Source organism: Antechinus flavipes, chromosome 3, assembly GCF_016432865.1.
Source record: "Antechinus flavipes isolate AdamAnt ecotype Samford, QLD, Australia chromosome 3, AdamAnt_v2, whole genome shotgun sequence".
NCBI classification, from domain to species: Eukaryota; Metazoa; Chordata; class Mammalia; order Dasyuromorphia; family Dasyuridae; genus Antechinus; species Antechinus flavipes.
The window spans coordinates 301,015,930-301,037,110 of NC_067400.1; the positions used below are offsets into that span (position 1 = coordinate 301,015,930).

The 21,181-nt window shown below is 33.3% G+C and overlaps 1 protein-coding gene across 1 annotated transcript in view; it reads right to left on the reverse strand.

The window, feature by feature from the left end:
* LOC127557187 (MORC family CW-type zinc finger protein 1-like) overlaps positions 1 to 21,181 on the reverse strand; it is a 123,513-nt gene that overhangs the window by 18,324 nt on the left and 84,008 nt on the right. The window contains exons 15-16 of the mRNA XM_051990607.1: positions 4,016 to 4,144; positions 1,591 to 1,696 (exon numbers count right to left, since the gene is read on the reverse strand). Coding sequence (XP_051846567.1) covers positions 1,591 to 1,696; positions 4,016 to 4,144 — 235 coding nt within the window. The remainder of the gene's footprint in view (positions 1 to 1,590; positions 1,697 to 4,015; positions 4,145 to 21,181) is intronic.

A 21,181-nucleotide genomic window follows, 5' to 3' on the forward strand; every position in this document is an offset into this window, starting at 1 on the left:
GGAAAAGGATCTATATATGCAAAAATGTTTATAGCAGCTCTTTTTGTAGAGGCAAGGAACTGGAAATTAAGTAGATGCCCATCAGTTAGGAAATGACTGAATGACTTATGGTAGATGAATGCAATGGAATATTATTATTCTTTAAGAAATGATGAGCAGGCTGATTTCAGAAAAGCCTAGAAAGATTTAGAAAGAACTGATGCTGAGTGAAGTCAGCAGAAGTAGAACTTTGTACATAATAACAAGATTATATAATGACCGACTATGATGCACTTTGCTCTTTTCAACAATGAGTTGATTCAAGGAAAAAAACACAAAAAATCCTCAAACCTGCCCCCAAATTCATAAAATGATCTTCATTTGTAACTTTTAAAAATATTATTTTTTAATTTAATTGTATAATTTAAATTTGTTAAAATTACATCCAGGATCTATCACTTTACCAGTTACAATATCTATACTGACCACTCCCAGAGCCTCTGACCACTAGTTCCATTCATGAATCTGATCTCTGGAGAAGGGACAAAGATCTCTGAATGGATGCTTCTGACTCACTAATAAGTAGTAGTATGGATTTAGGTTCCCTAAAAAAGGTGATAAACTGATATTCTACTTTAATACAAAATCTGGTCATTTTTCAGTTCTTAAAAAGTGCAAAAATCTTTTTGGGTTGCTAAATAATAATTACCTCTACTGACTATTTGATGGTGTTCTCCTATGTCCACACAACTGAAGGCAGTAATATCCACAGTCAAAATTAAGTTTTACAATAATCCTTCATAAGACACTATTGTGTTATGAAAATGTTTTCTTTTATGAGTTGAAAATAAAATAAACTTTTAAAAAAGGAAGGAAGGAAGGAAGGAAGGAAGAAGTAAGGAAGAGAATCCTTTACTATTTACCATGATAAAAGAGTTTTAAAAGGCTGAAAAAGATTTTTAAGTTATAATGAGAGGGGGATAGCCAATGAGGACTCAATCTTTAGGGCATGCTCAGGTTTTCCCTTCATGTTTATACACAGTATGCTTTGCTGATTGGACCCACACTGTCTATTAAGCCTATTATAAAGCATCATCAGAAACTGACTGTTCTATTCATAAGGAGTGATAGGAAATAACACACAAATACTCTTTCTATATTAACCATCCCTTGATTTAACCAGACTGATGGTCAAAAACTCTTACATCTCTTACCACTATTGTAAGCGTTTCTCTTCTTGATAACTAGGGAAAACAGACAGTCAATATTTTGTCAGCTCATAAGAAAATTATAAATACAAGAAGAAACTTATTTTAGATCTTAAGGTCCTTCACTTTAATTGTCAACACTGCTAAATTTAACTCATGTCTCTTATCACAAGTTACACTGTTTTGATTTGTAAAAAAGACAGAATTAATGCAATTTTGAGAATGATTCTCTTCCCCTTATGTGCTTCCTGCAAGATGAGATAAAACAGTTGATGGAAATGGAAGTCCCCACATTGGTCCTATTAAAAAGAAGCTCACAGGAATTATCAATTTTTTCAGCATGACAACTTTATTGTAACAACAGATAATTTTATGCAGTTGACCAAATGCTATCAAAATTTACCTGTTTTCCAAGATGTTTGGATTATTAGCACAGGTCCAATTGCCCAAATTTTCTCTTTTCTTATAATCATCAGAGGAAGGTAAAATTCTCCATTTAAGGCAAAGATCTGAGAAAAAAGCAAACAGAAACACATATCCTATAAGACATAGCATTATCTAGGTAGAGAAACTCAGAGAATCATCTATGAATAACCACATAAAGTTGTGATCAAATATCACTTAATTATTTATGATACTACTACAGTGTTACTGCTAGATTGGAGGAATTTCTAAAAAGTAATTTACCATAGAAAAAGAAAAATATTTGAAAATATGTTTATCAAAACTCAGCCCAATTTCATCTTGAATGATTATTAAACACCTGTAAACTATAGAGAATTATATATAACTGCATTATATTATTTAGTCAAATTGTATATTTTCATCCTTTTGGACCATTTTATCTCATGTAAGGAACTCCTGGTGTAAAAACTCCCTCCAGCAATGCAGATCTACAACTATTCTATAACTTATATTTTTAAAGAACTGTTTGGGTAAAATCAAAGGAATAAATAGCTTCCTATTGTCAAATAACTAGCAAGTGTCAGAGACAGGACTTAAATTCAGGTCTTCCTATGCCTAATAATAGACTCTATCAATTACAACACAGTATCACTTCAAAGAAGCATATTGTAGTTAGGAATGAAGGCAGTGGAATACAAGGATGGGCTTATTTTCAGGAGGGCCTGGATTCAAATCTTTTATCTGACCACTTCTTTTCTGTGGGATCTTGAGTAGGACATTTAACACTTTGTCCTTAATCAATAATTGATTTACTAATTCCTATATTGTTGGTTCAAAATAATTACAGAAAAATCTTAAGATTTTTATGATAATGATGATGAAGCTGATGGGCTTTAAAACCCATATAAATGAATACTTTGTTTAAATTAATTCTTTTATAAACATTTCATCTACCTTCTGAGATAAAATGAAAGTTTTGAATGTCATTGGAAAAACAAGACAAAATTGTATATTATATTAAAACTTGAAATTTCTTCTTATAGATATTATATTGGAATATTTTGGGAAATATTATCAAAATGTTAATTGTCTTTATGATTAGTCATTTGTATTCAATTTGGCAGTCTTAGAAAATCTCTTCAGTTGTGTGCCACAGCGTCCTCAAGCTATGACTTAATTAAAGTAATACCTGCCTGTACCATGAGTTGAAGACATATATGATTATGTGATTGGAGAAATAAAGGAGCTTAAATGGGAAGGCAAAAACATACATGTGCTTTTATTTTGCTTTTAATATATAATACTTCCAATATGAAAGACTGCACAATTTCTTTTATATTATTCCCTTTTTTTAAAAACATCATTACACTTAGATCTTTTGTTTTAGCCAACAAATATGTTCAAAACTGTTGCAAGTATCATGCCAGTTTTTAAGGCTAGCTGCACACAAAAAAAGAAACTGGAAAAAATAGTTCAACTCTGCTATAGTAAAAAAAAAAAAAAAAGACAAAATTCAACATAAGAATGCTAGGCTGAATCTAAATTATTCTTTGCCCAGTACCAATTGTTCACATCTAGACCAAGTTTTAATGTGCATAGTACTGCTATTTTCTACTCAAATTTGTGTGGAAACTATCCTTCTCTGCCATAAAATGATGATGCAGAATTGAATCTAATTTGCCCAAACATGGACTGATTTAAGCAGTCACTATAATTTCCTGTATAACTTTTAAGGGTCAGGGATGTGCTAGATCCTATATGTGGCATAAACTTAAAAACAGTCTCTTCCCATTTATAAGGTCCGATGTCTCTTAGTCATTTTCAGGGGACAAGAGTATTTAGAAGAGAGAAAACTGACAAATGTGAAATATATCCCTGCACTATTTTTAGTAAAGGAAATAAACAGAGAATCAAGATTTTAAACTGTCATTTCCAATTTATTTTTATGTACATAGTCTTTTAAAAATGTTTTAAATAAATATTTCCCAATTACATTTTATATAGTCTTAAAGAGCCATTTGGAAAAGGATTTTCTAAGGATAGAATGATTAAATAAAACGCTGACAGAGTTAGGTTGCAAAGAAACAGAGATTTGGCATTGATTTGATTTGGCGCTTTCAGTATTGGAACCATGAAAGTATCAATTCTTAATCATCCCTGTCATATAAGGCTATTTCTTGCTTCTCTCTGGTTTCACTATTGCTATGAGGACTCTCTAGAGCTTTATTCGACTGACCAGCTTGATTCTCAGATTTATGATAGCAGCTGGACACACCCTAGGAAGTTTCAAGAGGGAATAACAGCAGATCTCTAGATGGTGGTAAATCATTTGTCACCCCCACTACTGGTCTACCACCAGGTACAAATCAAAGCTGATTGAAAATAGCATCTTCCTTCACCAGCCACATGTGGACAACACTTGCCACATTGAACGATGAAAGGGATTTCACTGGCTTGTCGTCTTCTGTACCGAGCAGAATTTAAAGGCTTCTCCAACCATTTATTACTCTGGTATCCAAATTTGTTCCAGAAGAGCATTGGATTTCTATTACCTTAAAAAAAAGCCAAACAAGGATAAGGAGATGAGCAATGTAGCACATTTTGAAGCAATAAAACATTTAAAACTGTTGTTACTAAAGGTTTCCATAAGGAACTCTTATTTAATTTAAACACTACCCTTAAAATTCTTCATAAATTTTTATATTCATGTTCTCAGCCAAAGTTTCTTTACCCTGAATATTTCCAGACAGTCTTGATTTTCCCTTCTTTCCACTTTTTAAGTCCTATTTCATTTCACCCTAGTTTCAAGTTTTTATTCAGTCCTTACATTAAATCAACATCAAAGTGCTTAGGGGAACCTGAGAGATTCTCTTTAAGGAATGGCATTCTAGAGCAATAGCGTCAATCTCAAATACAAATGATCCTTTCAGGATGCACATTGATTTGAAAACCACAAATTAACATTATTTGTATTGTATTATATTTTTATTCACTTTGTTAAATATTTCCCATTTACATTTTTATTCTGATTTAACTGCTGTTTGACACCTCTTTGTTCTAGAACATAGACTTTAGGAATAAAAACATATAGATATATTCAGTATGTGCCAAGGGCAGTGCTTTGAACACTTAGTTTCAAGGTCAGATATCTGTATCTAACAGGCTATATTATCTTTCATGCAGTGAGACTACCACAGCAAACATATGTAAATGATAATGGCCCTGTATGCCACAGGGTTACTAGATAACAAAGGTAGAAATTATTAAACCCTCTACTTCATACTTCTAAAAGAGAAATCAAATCAGATATGACAAAAATGATAATTGATAGAATTATTCTTTGTTCTTCATACATATTCTTTTAAAAATTATTTTGGAGATAATTAGGGCTTGCTCAGGGTCACACAGTAAGTATCTGGGGTCATATTTAAACTTAAGTTGTCCTGACTCCAGAATCAATACTCTATCCACCCAGCAATACAGCTATTTCCCATACTTATTATTTATATATTTATATGCTGTCTCCTTCATTAAAATGCAAGCTCTTTGAGAGGGAGAATTATTTTATGTATCTTCTTTGTGTCCTCAATATCTAGTGCAGTCTCTAGAATATAATATAACTGATATCAATATCAATTTTCTTCCAAATGAAATACAAAGTTATGACCTGAGTCTAAAAACCTCTAAATGATGAAGTCCAAAGATGCTCTCATTCAAAACTATCTACTACTATGATAATGACAACTGAATGAAAATGTGCTCACATGTTTGTACTTCCCAAATTCCAACTGTGGGGCAATGGAAGCTATGGTGTCTCAATTATGAAAAACCTTGTCTGTCCTTCCTTGCCATGAAATTACATAAAAGTCATTGTTTTAAGTGTGTCTTCACTAATGGAGTGGTACATTATGATGGATATTTCTAATATTCTGTTTTAATCACTGCTGTTGGGTTAATGTGTCTTAATGAAGGTTTTAAATTTTCACTTGTGCCCAGAGGTGAATTAATGGCAAATGGTGAAATTTGAGAATTTGAAGGGGGGGAAAAAAAAAAGCTAGATTCTTCCTTTAAATCTCAAAGATTCCCACGTATCCATTACAATAGCCTTGAAGATAACCTAAAATTTATCAATTTAGGATATACTAGCCAACTCTACCCTCCAACTTATCCTGACATTTTAAAAAATCCATTTTCATTACTATTCTCATTATAAATTGTTATTGGCCTAGAGCACACATCTAATTTTAAAGAACAAGTCTATTCTTTGACGTTTTTAGTAAAGCTCAATGTACCAGTTAAATTATGTGAAGGTCTGTGATTGACACACAGAGAATTAAAGTCATACAATCTTTTATATAAGTTTGTATGGGGAAAAATGCTAGCATAATTTATTCTTGGCCTTTTATGGACCATTTTATCAGGAAGATTCATAATTCCCTAAACCAATATAATTAAGTTTTCAAGAGGCTCCTATAAGTAAGAACAAAAATCACTTTTTGAATGACTATAATAACTTGTCAACACAGAATTCTAGAGTATTCTTCAAGTCTAATCTCTTTACTTTTCTCTAATCTCTGCTCTTTTCAGAGCAGTTAAGTACTAACCCAAGGTCACACTACTAGTTGACATGCTTCTTCCATAGAAGGTAGGTCTTGTGATAAATTTTTTATTGTTGTTCAATCACTTTTAGTCATGTCTGCTTCTTTGTGATCTAATTTGGCTTTTCTTGGCAAAGATACTGGGAATAGTTTTCCATTTTTTCTCCAGGTATGTTATAGAGTTTCATTTATCCAAATTTTTGAAATGTCATCACAAAGGAAGCATTGTTAAAAGTCAGAATTCTCTTGATACAGCAAGATCATAGTCATTATTGGGTATAGAAAAGTAATTTATTATATCTTTCAAAAATTATTATATGGTGGAATTCAAGGAATCTATTAAGTAAAAAGGAGAATAATACATGAGCTTTTATTCTAGAAAGAGGAAAGAATAAACTACTAGAGCAGAGTTGGGATTTCTGTCTCTGTTAAAACCAGTGAGACTAAGTTTGGTTGTCAGATCAGCTTGAAATAAAAGGATGGAGGAACCATTTAAAACCTTTCATGATGTGAGTTGGGAGAGGATCTATTTGGAGAAGTAATTATTCTATTTTTTTTTAAATATCCATTTAAAAACTATGTAAAGTAGTACGTAGGAAAAGGAGACAGAATTTGGATAAGAGAGGGGAACTATCAATTATATTACCCAGAAAAAGAAGAAAAAAAAAGTCACTGAAACATTTTAAAAACTGAACAGAGGGAAATGTAAACAAGCAAGAAAGCTTTAAAAATTACATGTTGAGGGGACAGCTAGATGGTGCAACAGATAGAGTGCCAGTCCTGAAGTCAGGAGGCCTGAATTCAAATCTGGCCTCAAACATTAATACTTCCTAGCTATGTGACCCTAGGCAAGTCACTTAACCCCAATTGTCTCAGCCAAAAGAAAAAAGAAAATTACATGTTGAATTTGGTGTGTATATATATATATATATAGCTTTTTAAAAGCAAGCTATATATAATAGAAATTTTTTTTATTTTAATAATCATTATAATATCTGAATTATATAGTATCTACTGCATGTCAAGCGCTGTGCTAAGTATTTTACAAATAATGTCTGATTGGTCCTCACAATAATTCTGTGAGGTAGGTGCCATTATCCCCATTTTACAGTTCAGGAAACTGAGTGAGAGATAAAATGACTTGTCCAAGGTCATACAGCTAGTAATTGTTTGAGGCTGGTGATTTATCTCATATACCACCTAGCTGCCATATATGTGTGTGTGTGTGTGTATACACACATATGCATGTATATACATACATATACACACGTGTGTATATATATATCCCTCTTTTTCTGTCCTACTTTGTGTGTGTACATACATAGATACATACACACATTTATATGTATTTGCACATATGTTTATATGCATGTATGTGTTAAATTGAGACTATTATTGGAAACACAAATAATGAAACTGAAGCTTAAATGCTCTGGCCACATAATTGAGAAGCTGTGATTCATTGGAAAAAACCCTGATGTTGAAAAAGACTGAAGGCCAAAGGAAAAGGGAGTGGCAAAGGATAAAATGGATAAATAGTATCATAGAAGCAACAAACGAACTTGGACAGACTTTGGGAGATAATGGAGGACAGAAATATAGTTTATGGGATCATGAAGAGTCTGAACAACTGAATTTAACTGTGTTAAATTCAGAATTAAATATGTGTGTATATGTATATAAAAAATAGAAATTTCATACTTACTGTTATAAGTGAATTGACTCATCTTTCATGATTCTTTTTCTCATTACAAATTATTACTTAAATATTTCTTAGCAAAAATGGCCTCAACAACTGTGGCTGGTCAATTTAAGGTGAAGCCTGATATTTAATATTTGACTTCCTGAAATACCTACCCCAGGGGTTCTTAACTTGAGCTCCATAGAGTTGTTTATAGTAAATAGATTTCAGGGAACTGATGGAGTTGAATGGAAGAAAATTGCATGCTTCTTTCAATGTAATACTTTATGCATTTAAAAACATTATTTTGGGAAGGAATTCCTAAACTTCTTTGGGGCTTTATGGGTCAGAAGGATTGCTGATATATAAAAGGTTAAGGAATCTTAACCTGGATTAACTGTGTATAACTTTTTAAACTTGCTTTAAGAGAAAACCAGGCAAAACCTATCTATCTCCAATAGATGTAAGCAGAGGTCCTCAAACTACAGCCCGCGGGCCAGATGCGGCAGCTGAGGACATTTATCCCCCTCATCCAGGGCTATGAAGTTTCTTTATTTAAAAGCCCACAAAACAAAGTTTTTATTTTTACTATAGTCCGGCCCTCCAACAGTCTGAGGGACAGTGAACTGGCCCCCTATTTAAAAAGTTTGTGGACCCCTGAGTAAAGCTACTATATAACCTTTATTATCATTCTCTAATTCCCTCTTTTCTCTTTCCTTTCATATCTACTGGCTGTTTGATGTGGCATTAGAGAGATGAGATAGTAAATTGTTTTTGGTGATGTGTAGATGTAAGACCAACACAAGGGCTTTATATATATATATATATATATATATATATATATATATATATATATATGCATATATATATACATATACATATATATGCATATATATATATACACACACATATATACACACCTGCTCCTATATAATTTGGCACATGCAATATAAACATGAAGTTACTGCTCTTTAATCATTTTCAGTGGTATCCATGACCCTATTTGGATTTTTTTAGGGCAGAGATACTGGATTAATTTGTTATTTCCTTCTCTAATTGATTTTACAAATGAGGAAATAGAGGCAAAAAGGTTAAGTGACTTGCTCAGTATCTTATAGATAATATCTAAGTTTGGATCTAAACAGAGTAGACAGAAAACAACCTTGGAAAGAAAGGCACTAGCAGTTTGAAGGGATTGGAATACAGAGTGCAACATTCTCAATAAGTGATCATCTAAACTCCAAATATGACTCTTGACTATGAAGGGACTTATTTCAAGAAGCAATCCACTAACTTTTAGACATTAATTTTTAGAAAGTTCTTTATTATACTGAAATGTGTCTCCCTCTATAAATTTTATCTATTGGTCCTAGTATTATTCTCTGTGGTCAAGTAGAATAAGTCTGATTCCTTTCCTCTATGAAAATTCTTCATATTTGAAGGCAATCGTCATCTCTCTTTAATTTTCCCAAAGCTGAACATGCTTCTCAACTATTAAGTAATGCTGATATTGTATGGTTTCATGTACCTATCCCATCCTTGTCATACTTCCTTTTAAAGATTCCAATTTGTCAATATTTTCCCTAAAATATGGTTTGTGGATCTGAATACAATTATTTCAAATATGGTGTGACAGGGATAATTAAGAATATAGTAAGACCAAGAATTCTCTTATTCAAAACTAGAGGTTCTTAATATTGTTTATGTGTAATGGATTCCTAAGGAAATATTGCAAAACCTGTAGAACCTTCTTAGAATAATGCTTTTTAATGCATAAAGTAAAAACACATAGGATTTTTATAAAAATTTTATAAACATAAAAAATGTTTAAGAAGCTCATGTATTCCAGATTAAGAACTCTTACTTTAAACATTGTACTTCTATTAATGTAGCCTAAAATAATATTAGCTTTTTGGCTGCTATATCACAATACTAACAAACTAACCTTATAGGCCTCTAAAACTTCCAAGTCTTGTTGGTCTACTGTGTAAGCACAAGTCCATGCAGGGAAGTACTGGACTAAATATAAAATTAAGGTTCAAACATCAGCTTTGATGCTTTTTAGCTGTATAACTTTATGTAAATCACTCAATCTCTCTGAGATTCAATTTCTCCAGAGGTAAAATAATACTAAATAATAAAACTAAAAAATACCAGAGGCTAATAATATTTTTATTACTTTTCTATTAGGACTGTAACAAGGACAATATTTTGTTAGCTTTTTCATAGTATAAAAATGTTAATTTTGAGAATTTAAAAAAAATCTAAGTGTAGAGTTTTACACTTTTCCTTGTTAAGTTTCAAATGTTATGATTTGGCCTTTTAGAGGCAATAGGCTACAGTAGCCTAGGAATCACACTTCTGATACACACTGACTGTGTGACACTCTCAATTCTCTAAGTACCTATCAAAAACCAAAAGCTACTAAATATCAATCTGAATTTGTAGAAGTTTCACACTGTGAGCTCCCTCTATGAAATCACAATTCAATTGGTCAGTTGTCAAATGGACCCTAGATTGGTCCATTATTGGAAGCTATTGAGAACATTGTACATTCTATCTTTTTAAAGGGCAGCCAAATGGTGCAGTGGATAGAATGGTCAGATTTAGAGTAAGAAAGAACTGCCTTCAAATTCAGTCTCTTACACTTACTAGCTGTGTAACTCTGGGCAAGTCACTTAACCCTCAATTTTCTCATCTGTAAAAATGAGTTAGAAAAAGAAATGGCAAAATATTCCAATATCTTTGTCAAGAAAACTCCTAAAAGAGTCAAAGAATTGGACCCAATTAAAAAACAACAAAAATTATTTGATGTAATCTCTTTTCATTAATATCACTGATAATAATGTTGAAAAACAACAGCGTAAAGCAAAGATCTATATAAAAACTAACACTAGGTTATTATGCATGGGGCCAGTAGCTCTTCCATTTAATTACGCTATCTGCCATTTCACATCTTTCTATCTTGTCCATTCCCTAATATATGACATTTTTAAATTAATCTAAGATGGCACATGGTCAATCTGTGGTCCCTATTATAAGCACACACAATCCATCTTTTTTAATGTTCTGTTCTAGAATCAAGAAGAAAACAAATATTACGCTCACTAGTCTAGCTTTTGTTCTCTTTTGGATGGGGAAATGAGGACAGCATAGGCCCATCTCAGTCAATACTCATTCAACAAGTGTCTACTATTTCCCAGGCACCATACCTTATATCTAAGATTGTCACCTTTCCTATTATTCACGATGCCTCAAAAGTCAGTGATTCAAATCAAAAAAATTCTGCAGCCACATCCAGAAGTTATTTTAGTCCTCTAGGCTATAGTCCTTCCAGGAAAGGGTAAGGTTTTTTTTTTCCTTTTTGCTTTATTTTTAGCTTTCCTTTTATTTGGAACTAAATACTTTTTCTTTTTCTTTTTTTTCTTCATCTTCCTCCTACTTCCCCTCCTGCCCCATGCTGGGCAGGAGGGATAGAAAAACAATTAACTACGCTCTTGTAAACCCTTGTGATAAATATGCATACTCAAACAAAACAAATTCCCACATCAATCCTATCCAAAAAATGTAGGCTTCATTCTCTGCCTTTAGTCCATGCTTTTTCTGTCAAAAAAGTAGAAAATACAGTTTTTCATTGGTGTTTTGGAATCATGGATAACTTCTATATTGATCAGAATTCTTAACTGCTCAAAAATATTTGTCTTTATGTTATCACACTGTTATTATCTAAATTGTTCCTTTGGTTCTATTCACTTCATTCTTTATCTGTTTATTCAAGTCTTTCCAAGTTTCTTGAAACTTTCCCTCTCATCATTTCTTATGATATACTAGTCCATTGCATTCATATACTTTAATTGTTCAGTCATTGCTCAACTGATTGGTATTCCCTTTGTCTGCAATTAGAGAAGGTAATTTTAACTGATTTAGGGCAGCTATGTACTCATTTACAACATATAGGTCATTTCCTTTAATTCTGTACTTGGGGACAGAGTTCATAGTGCTGGTGTCATCATTAAAATAATCATTCAAGTAAGATCACTGAAGCAAGCTTTATTTCCTTTCATTATTGTTTTCATTAGATGAAATCATTTAAACTCTTTTGCTCTTTTTTCATCAGTCCTACATTCTGTGTTCCTAATCATTTTTACAATTTTTATTTGAATACTCTCCAGTTTTTTCATTTCCCTCTTCAAATATAGAAATTAAACCTCTAATAAAGGGATTGCCACTTACAACTGTGAGAAATACTTGTAACCTAGAGTTACAGGCAGGACTATTATATACATTTTAATCACTCAAAAAGTCTTCAAAATGTTCAAAATGTTGGAATTCCAGTTTTCTTTATTGTACCCAATTTCCAATTATTATGTTCAATTAGTGCCCTCCTGGAGCACTTTCTTAGCACAATGGAGAGACTTCTCTTAATGCAGTCTGACTGTCTTAGCCCCTGACTCAATAAACTCCAATGGCCCCCATGTCTGGAATTCTTCCCATCCTTCATTTCCATTTGGTGATTTTTCCTGCTTCTTTCCATATCCAGCTTTTCTGCCTCCAAAGCCTTCCTTCTGAGATAACATCCTCTTTCTACTGTTAATATCTTGTACAGACATAACTATTTGCACATTTTCTCCATCATTAGAATATAAGCTCCTTTAGGGGAAGAATAAGCCCTTACTGATTCTCTGGTTGAATATATATCTATATCTATATGAATTACAATTTCATTTAACACATCTGATTTTATATATAACCTTCTCTGAGCTCTTCCCCAACATAATGGAAAGATTTTCTTAGTCTCTAGAGAGGCACATTTTATTCATTTGTGGTACAAGAGAAAGCCTGGTCCTTTTGGAAACTAAAGGATTTATAGCATCGCCCTAAAGATATTTGCCTGTGGTTATTCATTGTTGAGTTTGGGATGTTATTAACTCTCCTTAGGTAATAATCTTTTCATTCACTTGGCTAATCCTTGGCTTCCTGGAACTCCTGACAGAATGTAAACTCTTAATGGCAGGGACTATTTAATTTTTTATCTTTGTTATCCCTAGCACCTTCTCTACAGAGTGCCTGGCTCTCTTAATAGTCAATTAATAAATGCTTGTTAATTAATTACTACTTTCTAAAGACAAAGGCATATATACTACAAGAATGGATACATACATACATATATACATATACATATATACATATATATATATATCACCTAATTTGTGGCATCACTCACTAAGCATTTTTGGCTTTTTGTGTTCTTTTTTAAACAAATATTTTCATTTTATCCTCAAAACAACTCTTAGAAGTAGGTACCATTATTATTCCTCAACTCAGGAAACTGAGGAAAAAGATATTAAATAACTTGCCTAGGTTCACAAGTAAGTGAATTTGGCTGGACTTGAAAGCATATCTTCTGGACTCCAGACCCTGTGCTCTATTCAGCTCTTGTTTCCAAAAAAGAACTATATTTGAATACAAGTTTAATTACTTACTTTCTATGTGACCTTAAGTAAGCTGATTAAGCTTTTCCAAGTCTCAGTTAACTCATCTGTAAAATGAGAGGTTTGGACTAGAGGTTATCAAGCATATGAAGGAGGGCAGCTAGGTGATACAGTGAAAAGAGCCCTGCGTCTACAGTTTAGAAGACTCATCCTTCTGAGTTCAAATTCAAATTCAGACACTTCCTAACTACGTGACTGTAGGCAAAGTCACTTAACCCCATTTGCCTCAGTTGATCATCTATAAAATGAGCTGAAGAAGGAAATGATAAAGTACTCCAGTACTGTTGCCAAGAAAAACCCAAATAGGGCCACAAAGAGTGGTCTGAATGACTGAAATGACCGACAAGGTGATGTCTAGGGTTACTAACTAAGCCTTTACAAGGATTCTTCCAAACAAGATATTGACTTAGAAAACCACAAATTATGTCCTAATATATTTTTATTTAGTTAGTTAAATCTTTATCAATTACATTTTAATCTGGTTTCTGACACTGGGAGCCTATGATAAATGCTGCTGCAGGTCCTATGTTTTGACACCTCTGAACCAGAACATCCTTAAGTCTAAGTCAACAAGGGAAGTGGTAGGGTTAAGAACTGAACTTGTGATTTCACTGTGAACTACTCAGTGAAGAAACTCTTTTAACACCTCAGCCCCTTGTCTGCCAAACCAGAGTTTTCAAATCAAATGATTATAACCTCATCCTAAAGATAAAGAATTTCTCCTGTCTCTGGTTAATATCTGTTGACCTCTAGAGTTTAGAATGCAACTGGCCCTCCATCTTTGTTACACACAACACTGAAAGATTAAGTATGTAATCTGAATCACACAACTAGAGATACAACTAGTCAGTGCTGAGTGGGACTAAACCAAAAATTCTCCTGGATCCAAGGTTGACTTCTTATGTATTAAGCATTTGGTGGATACTTCCTTCCCATGGATACAAATGACAAGTAATCTATAATGAGGATGAGGGTGGTTGTGGCAGCAGTATTTATCACATTAAAATCAATCTAGTAATAACCTTGTTTGCCCTTAGGCCCATCTTTTAAAGTCAGATACATGGTCTATTACTGGAATCATTTCATTTTGACAGAATCTACTAGAGTTTGCGTTGCCCTGATAAATCATCACAAATAGCCAGGGACACCTCTACAGACAAATGAGCATCAGAATAGGATATTAGTGGAATTTCCTAAGATAATCAACAAGGCAGTCAAAAAGCATCCTAGGCACTTAGGGATTGAAGAAACAGTACAAAGAATGAAACGATCTCCACTTACAAGAAATTCATACAAAGAATGAATACCAAGTTATTAAATAATAAATTAATTATATGGAAGGTAGTTTGGGGGGAAGGCACTAGCATTTGGGAGTTCAAGAAAGGTTTCATGCAGAAGATGATATTCAAATTGTATCCTGGATGAAGAGACACATTCTGAAAGTGAAGGTAAGGAAGGAGTGAATATTAGGCACTTAGGATCAACAGAGGAAAACTATAGAGAGAAAAAACAGACTATCTCGAATGAGGAATAGTTAGAGAGAGTGAATCAGAGAACTAATTCCAACGAAGGTGGCCAGACTGTGAAAAGCTTGAAAAGTTAAACAAAGGAGTTTATATATTTTGCTTGATAATAGGAAACTTTTGGAGTTGACTGAGTAAGGGAATCACATAATCAAATGTTCACTTAAAGTAAATTATTTTGGCAACAGTTTATAGAATTTAAGAATAGTGAGATATTTGAGGCAGGAAGAAAAATTAACTGTTGTTGCAATAATCTATACTGGAACTAAAGAGGACCTGACCTAAGATAACAGAAAGAAAGAATGAGATTTGACAGCTATATGTAGATAGAGCATGACCAACATGGTCATGGATGGGGGGATGGGGAAGGAAAGGGGGGAGTTAGGAATAATGCCGACATTATGAACCTGGGAGACTAGAGGAATGGTGGTACCTTTAACAAAAATAGAGACGTTTGGGAAATGAGAGGGTTTAGGGTTTGGGGAACAGATGAGTTCAGTATTAGACAAGCTAAGTTTAAGATGTCTCTAAGACATCTATTTTGTAATGCCCAATTACCTATTAATGATCCAGATTTGCAACTTGAGGGAAAAACTTGGCTAAATAGATAGATTGGGAATTATCTGCAGAGAGATTGTTAACTTTTTTTTATAAGGAAAGCTAAGTAAATAGTAATGGTTAGAGCACTGGACCTGTAGTTAGCAAGACCCAACAATAAATCTAGTCTCAGATACTTACTAACTGTGTGATCTTGGGGAAATCAGTTTCCTCATTTATAAAAAGGGGATGATGATAATAATGATGATGATGATAGCTAACATTTATATAGTGCTTACTATGGGCCAAGCACTGTACCTGTGGGATAATAATAGTACTTATATCCCTGAATTAAAATGGGAAAATATTGTAAAGAGTTTTATAAATCGTTATATAAATATGAGCTACATCTGTAAAATATCAGACTTTGATATTTTTTCTGTATATATACAATTAAACAACTTTTTGGTTGCTTTTCAGATTCTTTCCATCTGGGCCATAGCCAAACCAAGTTGCTCCAAGCTCTATCTATCCAACAACAACAACAACAACAACAACAACAACAACAACAACAACAACATCAACAACAACAACAACAACATATGATTGCCTACCATTCTTCCAAGACAGAATTGGATTTGTTCAGGCAACTTTGTTTTTCTTCCAAGAATATATTCAGAGCTATCCTTCAACACGCTAAAAAAAATGATGTTTGACTAACTTGTTCAACTGGATGACCTTTTATCATCTTCCTGAGACAATGTTTTTCTCCTTAGTTGAAATTTTACATGTTTTATTGGGCTCTTTTTGGTTCTGGGCCCAGATCTTATTTCATAAGGAGTAGCAAGCTCCCCAATGAGGAAATTCTACTGCAAAAGATCAGCAAATTGTAATGACTGCGCTAGCACCCAGGACACCCCAGAATCAGCCAGAGTCAGGATAAGCAAAAGTCCGTCTTTATTCTTGGTCTCAGACTCAGGATTAAACAGGATGGAAGCAGAATCTCCTCTACCACCTTCCCCCTCATCCATGGCCCAGAGTGTCTCTCTGGCTAGTTTAATTCCACCCGCTAGTCCCTCCTACAATCCTTTATACACCAATCATTGAGCCAGTATGGATAGTGAAAAGGACCATTTTCCAAGCATATGTCCACAGAGTACTGTCCAATCAGTAGTTAGCTTCAAGTGCTCAGCAGTCCTGACCTCAGTGCATTGATTCAATAGTTTCAGCCCTCTACAGCAACTATTCTGTAATTTGTCTGACATTAAGATATGAACTGATGTGGGTCACAAAACCAGTAAGTGTCAGAAATAGGACATGAACCCAGGTCCTCTTGTATTCAAGTAGGGCTCCCAAGCTACCATATTATGCTACTTTTCTAGTACTATTGTAATATCTTAAATTTGGGTGTCTTTTACAACCTTTAATTCCTCTACCAATTTTCTGGCCTGTTTTCCAATCCAACCAGATTATGCCACAGAGCTTTGATTAAAGAAAAAACAAATCAAATCATGCCAATTAACATCTACTGAATTTCAGAGAAGGCAAGGGTGCCAACTTTCAATATTTTCATCTGAATTGAAGTGAAGGGCTTTCAGACTTTTGAGAAAGAATAGTTGATGTTGAAATGTTTAAGTCATGTCTAACTCTTTGTGGGTTTTAAGGGTTTTCTTGGCAAAGATACTGGAGTGGATTGCCATTTCCTTCTCTAGATCATTTTACAGATGAGGAAACTGAGGTAAAGAGGATTAAGTAACTTGCCCAGGGTCACCCAGCTAGGAAGGGTCTGAGCCCAGATATGAACGCAGGAAGATGAGTCTTAAAAAAGAATACTAGCCAGAAAGAATAACTCATAGAAAATGAAAAAAAAATCCTAGTGAGCCTGAGGCAAGTCACAGCTCTCACTAAATTGCTGTAAGGTCCTATGCAAGTCATTTGATCTCTTGGAAGGTTCAGTTTTCTCATCTGTAAAATGAATGAGTTAAGTTAGATAATCCTGAAAGTACCCTCTTACCCCAAGCTAATATAAACATTCTATGAATCGAGGACAAGTGAAGTCAGAAAATAAAATGAAAGTACGTCCAAAAGTATTAACTTTAATTATCTGGTGATAATAGATTGCATAAAAACAGTGATTGATGTTTTTCAATATTCAACTAACTATTAAGTGCCTAATATGTTCAAGGTGCTTTGGCAGATGTTAAGATATGATGGCTAAAAGAAAAAATAGTTGCTTACCTTAAGAAATATGCATTCTATTAGGAAGATATAACATAATTATTCAATCCAGAATCCAGAGTTCATAAAGAACTCCCAGAAGGGAAATGTCTACAAAGACTCAGTCTGATTGAACTCTCTAATATCTAGAATATTGAGAGGATTAAGGAGCTTTCTCAGATAATCTGTATCTGACAGAAGTATATATATACACACAGGTAAACAAATACCAAGAAAGCACTAAAAATTTCCATACTAGGAAAGATTTTAAGGAGAAGGTAGTAGTTGGGCTGAGCCTTGAAAGAAACTGGGCATTCTAAGCGGAGGGCATGGAAATGGGAAACTGTAAGTCAAATACAGGAAATAGCTAGGAAATCAATATGGCTAGAATACAAACTATATAGTGTAGTATGAAATAAGTCTGAAAAGGTGTCCAATAATCTGATTGTAGAGAGTTTCAGAATGCCAGGCTGAAAAGTTTACGTCTTACTTTCTAAACAATAAGGATTTGGTCCAATGACAATCTGAACATCCTTATTATTATTAAGAATTGTTTTGAACCAGCTACTCTACAAAAAATGTAGACTTTAAATCACAGATTAATTGGTTCATAAACAATTTATGCACATTTTAAAAGGTATGACTCTAACTGAGGAAACCAAACCAGAGATTAAAGGAATTGTTTCCTCATCCAAATCTTTTAAAAAAGAAATAAAAAAGTAAAAAAAAAAAAAAAAAAAAGGCTCAATTCTGCATTTTCTGCTTTAGCTTGGTTCTGATTATTTAACCTAAGACTCTAGTTGTAAAGAATTAAAGAGAAGATTTATACTTACTACTTCTTTAGGTTAATATTTGCCTTACTGTGATCACATCTTCTTAAATGCGAATTCAGAAATCAACTACTAAAGCAACTATCTACAACTGGTTAATTGACTACATCCTTTTTAAAAAGAGGTTTTATGTATATTACATATGTATTTTTTATATATATATATATGGCTTACAAATACATATATAAATTCATATCTATTACATATGTGTGTATATATACATATATAATATATAAATACACATGTACGTATGAATAATGAATATTGCTGAATATCATAAAAAATATTTTAATTTGCAAGCCTTATTGAACTGGAATATCAGATTACCAGATACTCCGGAATATCAGAAACATGATGCTGATTGTACCCTAAACTTTGCCTCAGTGCACCAACTTAATTTTTCTGTCTTGGAACAGTTCAAGAACAATGAAGTCCCATGCTCTGGTTCAAACTGAAATTTCATTTAGTGTTTATTTCCTTCTCCTGTCTCTCCCCAACCCTCAAACCAATGAATAATAGTCTTATTTCACTGCAGTGTCACCAGGAAGATACAAAAACCCAGGAAAACTAAATGAGATGAGATAAGACTTGAAGAAGGGAATGATGGTCAGATGAAAAAAAAAAAAAAACGTTTCTGAAATACCTAGCATCAATGGTGGAAGAAGTAAATGTAAATTTTATAAGTGACACAAAATCATTATCTCTGCATTTCCCCTTCTGCTGATGTGATTCAAACTAGGACACAATTTTCTACAGAAACAGATCAGATTTACAGCAAATACAAAGATTGCATCTTTTATTTATAAGGTAAAAATTCTATCCCAATACTTTTCATTATCTTCAGTATTAAAATTGTGTGGCTCATGATACAGGCAGTGAGTATTAGTCACACATGGCACGTGCTTGGTTGTTTCTGTGGCCTTGCCCTGAGAAATGATCACCTTACAGCTATTTACAGAAACCACTCATTCAGCTCTCTATTACCAAGATTAGTGTAGATGTTCAAGTCTTAAGGCTATACTGACATTGTAAGATGCAGGCATCAAGCAAGGCAGAAACTCCCTCTTTTTCAGAGATAATATATGTAAATCACTTGTAAAACTTAAAAGCATTATCTAAATTTTAGCTAAGATTATTAATATTATTTCTTTCCCTTAATCCTCTTTAATAAATCTTCCACCAATCTTAAATTAATCCCTTCATTCTAAATGTGTCTTTTACTTGTAGAGTTATTTTATTAATCAATCAATTTTTACTAAGTGCCTACTATGTGACATACTGTGCTAGGCACTGGGATTAAAAAGATCAAAAGATTATAATGAGAAGAAAAAAAAATTGTGTCCACCTAGTGATAAGAAATAAAAAAAATATGAACCAGCTTTCTGATTCTTTGCAATATCACAAATTTTTAGGGAGATGAGTGAGAAGAGAAGTATTTAAAGAAGTGACTATAACAAAGGGAATGCATTAGGATGATAACTTGCTAATGGAGGAATGGCTAAATATCTAGGGTGGCAGGGAAAGTTCTAGAGAGAAATCCGCTCTATTAATTCAACTTAAAGTCTTAGAGAAAAGCCTAGGGCTAACTGACAGGACAAGAGTCACAAGAGCAGTACATGTCAGAGTCAGGGATTCTTGACTCCAAGGCTAGCTTTCTATGACTATGCCCACACTTCCTACCTACAAAGAAAAGCAGTTAATTAGAAGGGGACTGACAAAAAGTGCAATGAGACATGGTTACAAAAAGAGATACTTGGAAAAAGTAGCTATAAGTTAAGATTGCGTCTGTGTGTAACATTATTATGTACAATCAGGATAATGAAAATTTTAATGAGCTGGAATTTTTTTAAATTAAGTTTCCAGGGAGCTTTCAATGCTTAGTTGTTTCCTAGGACTTCCTTTTTATACAAATGACAAGGGAAAAGATCATGCAGGAAATTCTTACCTATTTTTTCTTATCTTCAATTTCTTCTTAATGTCAAAAGGCCAAAGTGTAGGTGTTGAGTTTATTCTAGTGCCTTATTTATTGCTGTTATATATGTATGTGTGTGTGTCTGTATCTGTGTGTATATCTATCTATCTATCTACCTCTCTATCTACCTACCTACCTCTCTGTCTACATATACATATTTTTCCACCTTGAATCTGCTAACCTGCCTAGTTTCAACTCCACAGAAAAAGTTGGCCTTCTCTGGATAACCTCAGTGTCTTATCCCTTCCTCTACTCCTACTTTCCTGCCTCCTTCAGTGTGTTCTCTCTCCTTTAGGTAGTAAACTCCACAAGAGCAGGAATTGTCTTTTTTTATTAATTACACCCTCTGCGCTTATCAGAAAAGCTGGCACATAGTAAGCACTTAACAAATATTTATGAAATTGAAATTGATTGTATAGCTTCAAATATTCAGAACATTAAAAAAATATAAAAGAAAGGTTTTCCCATGAATAACTGCTACCCAGTGTGTTTTTTATTTCATTTCATGAATTTGCAAGTTTGGTAACTAAAATTAGTTCTCTCTTCCTTCTACTCTCTACTTAAATAATAGCCCAATTTGACTGCTGGTTTCTCTTCCTAGAAATCTAGATATCTGCTCCTTTTTCCTCACTGTTTCACTTCTTGAAAATATTCAGGGGACTTCAAGCAAAGACACATAAAAATAAAGAAAAAGAAGATTTTAAAATAGCAAATTCAAGTGATAAAAACACATTTTAAC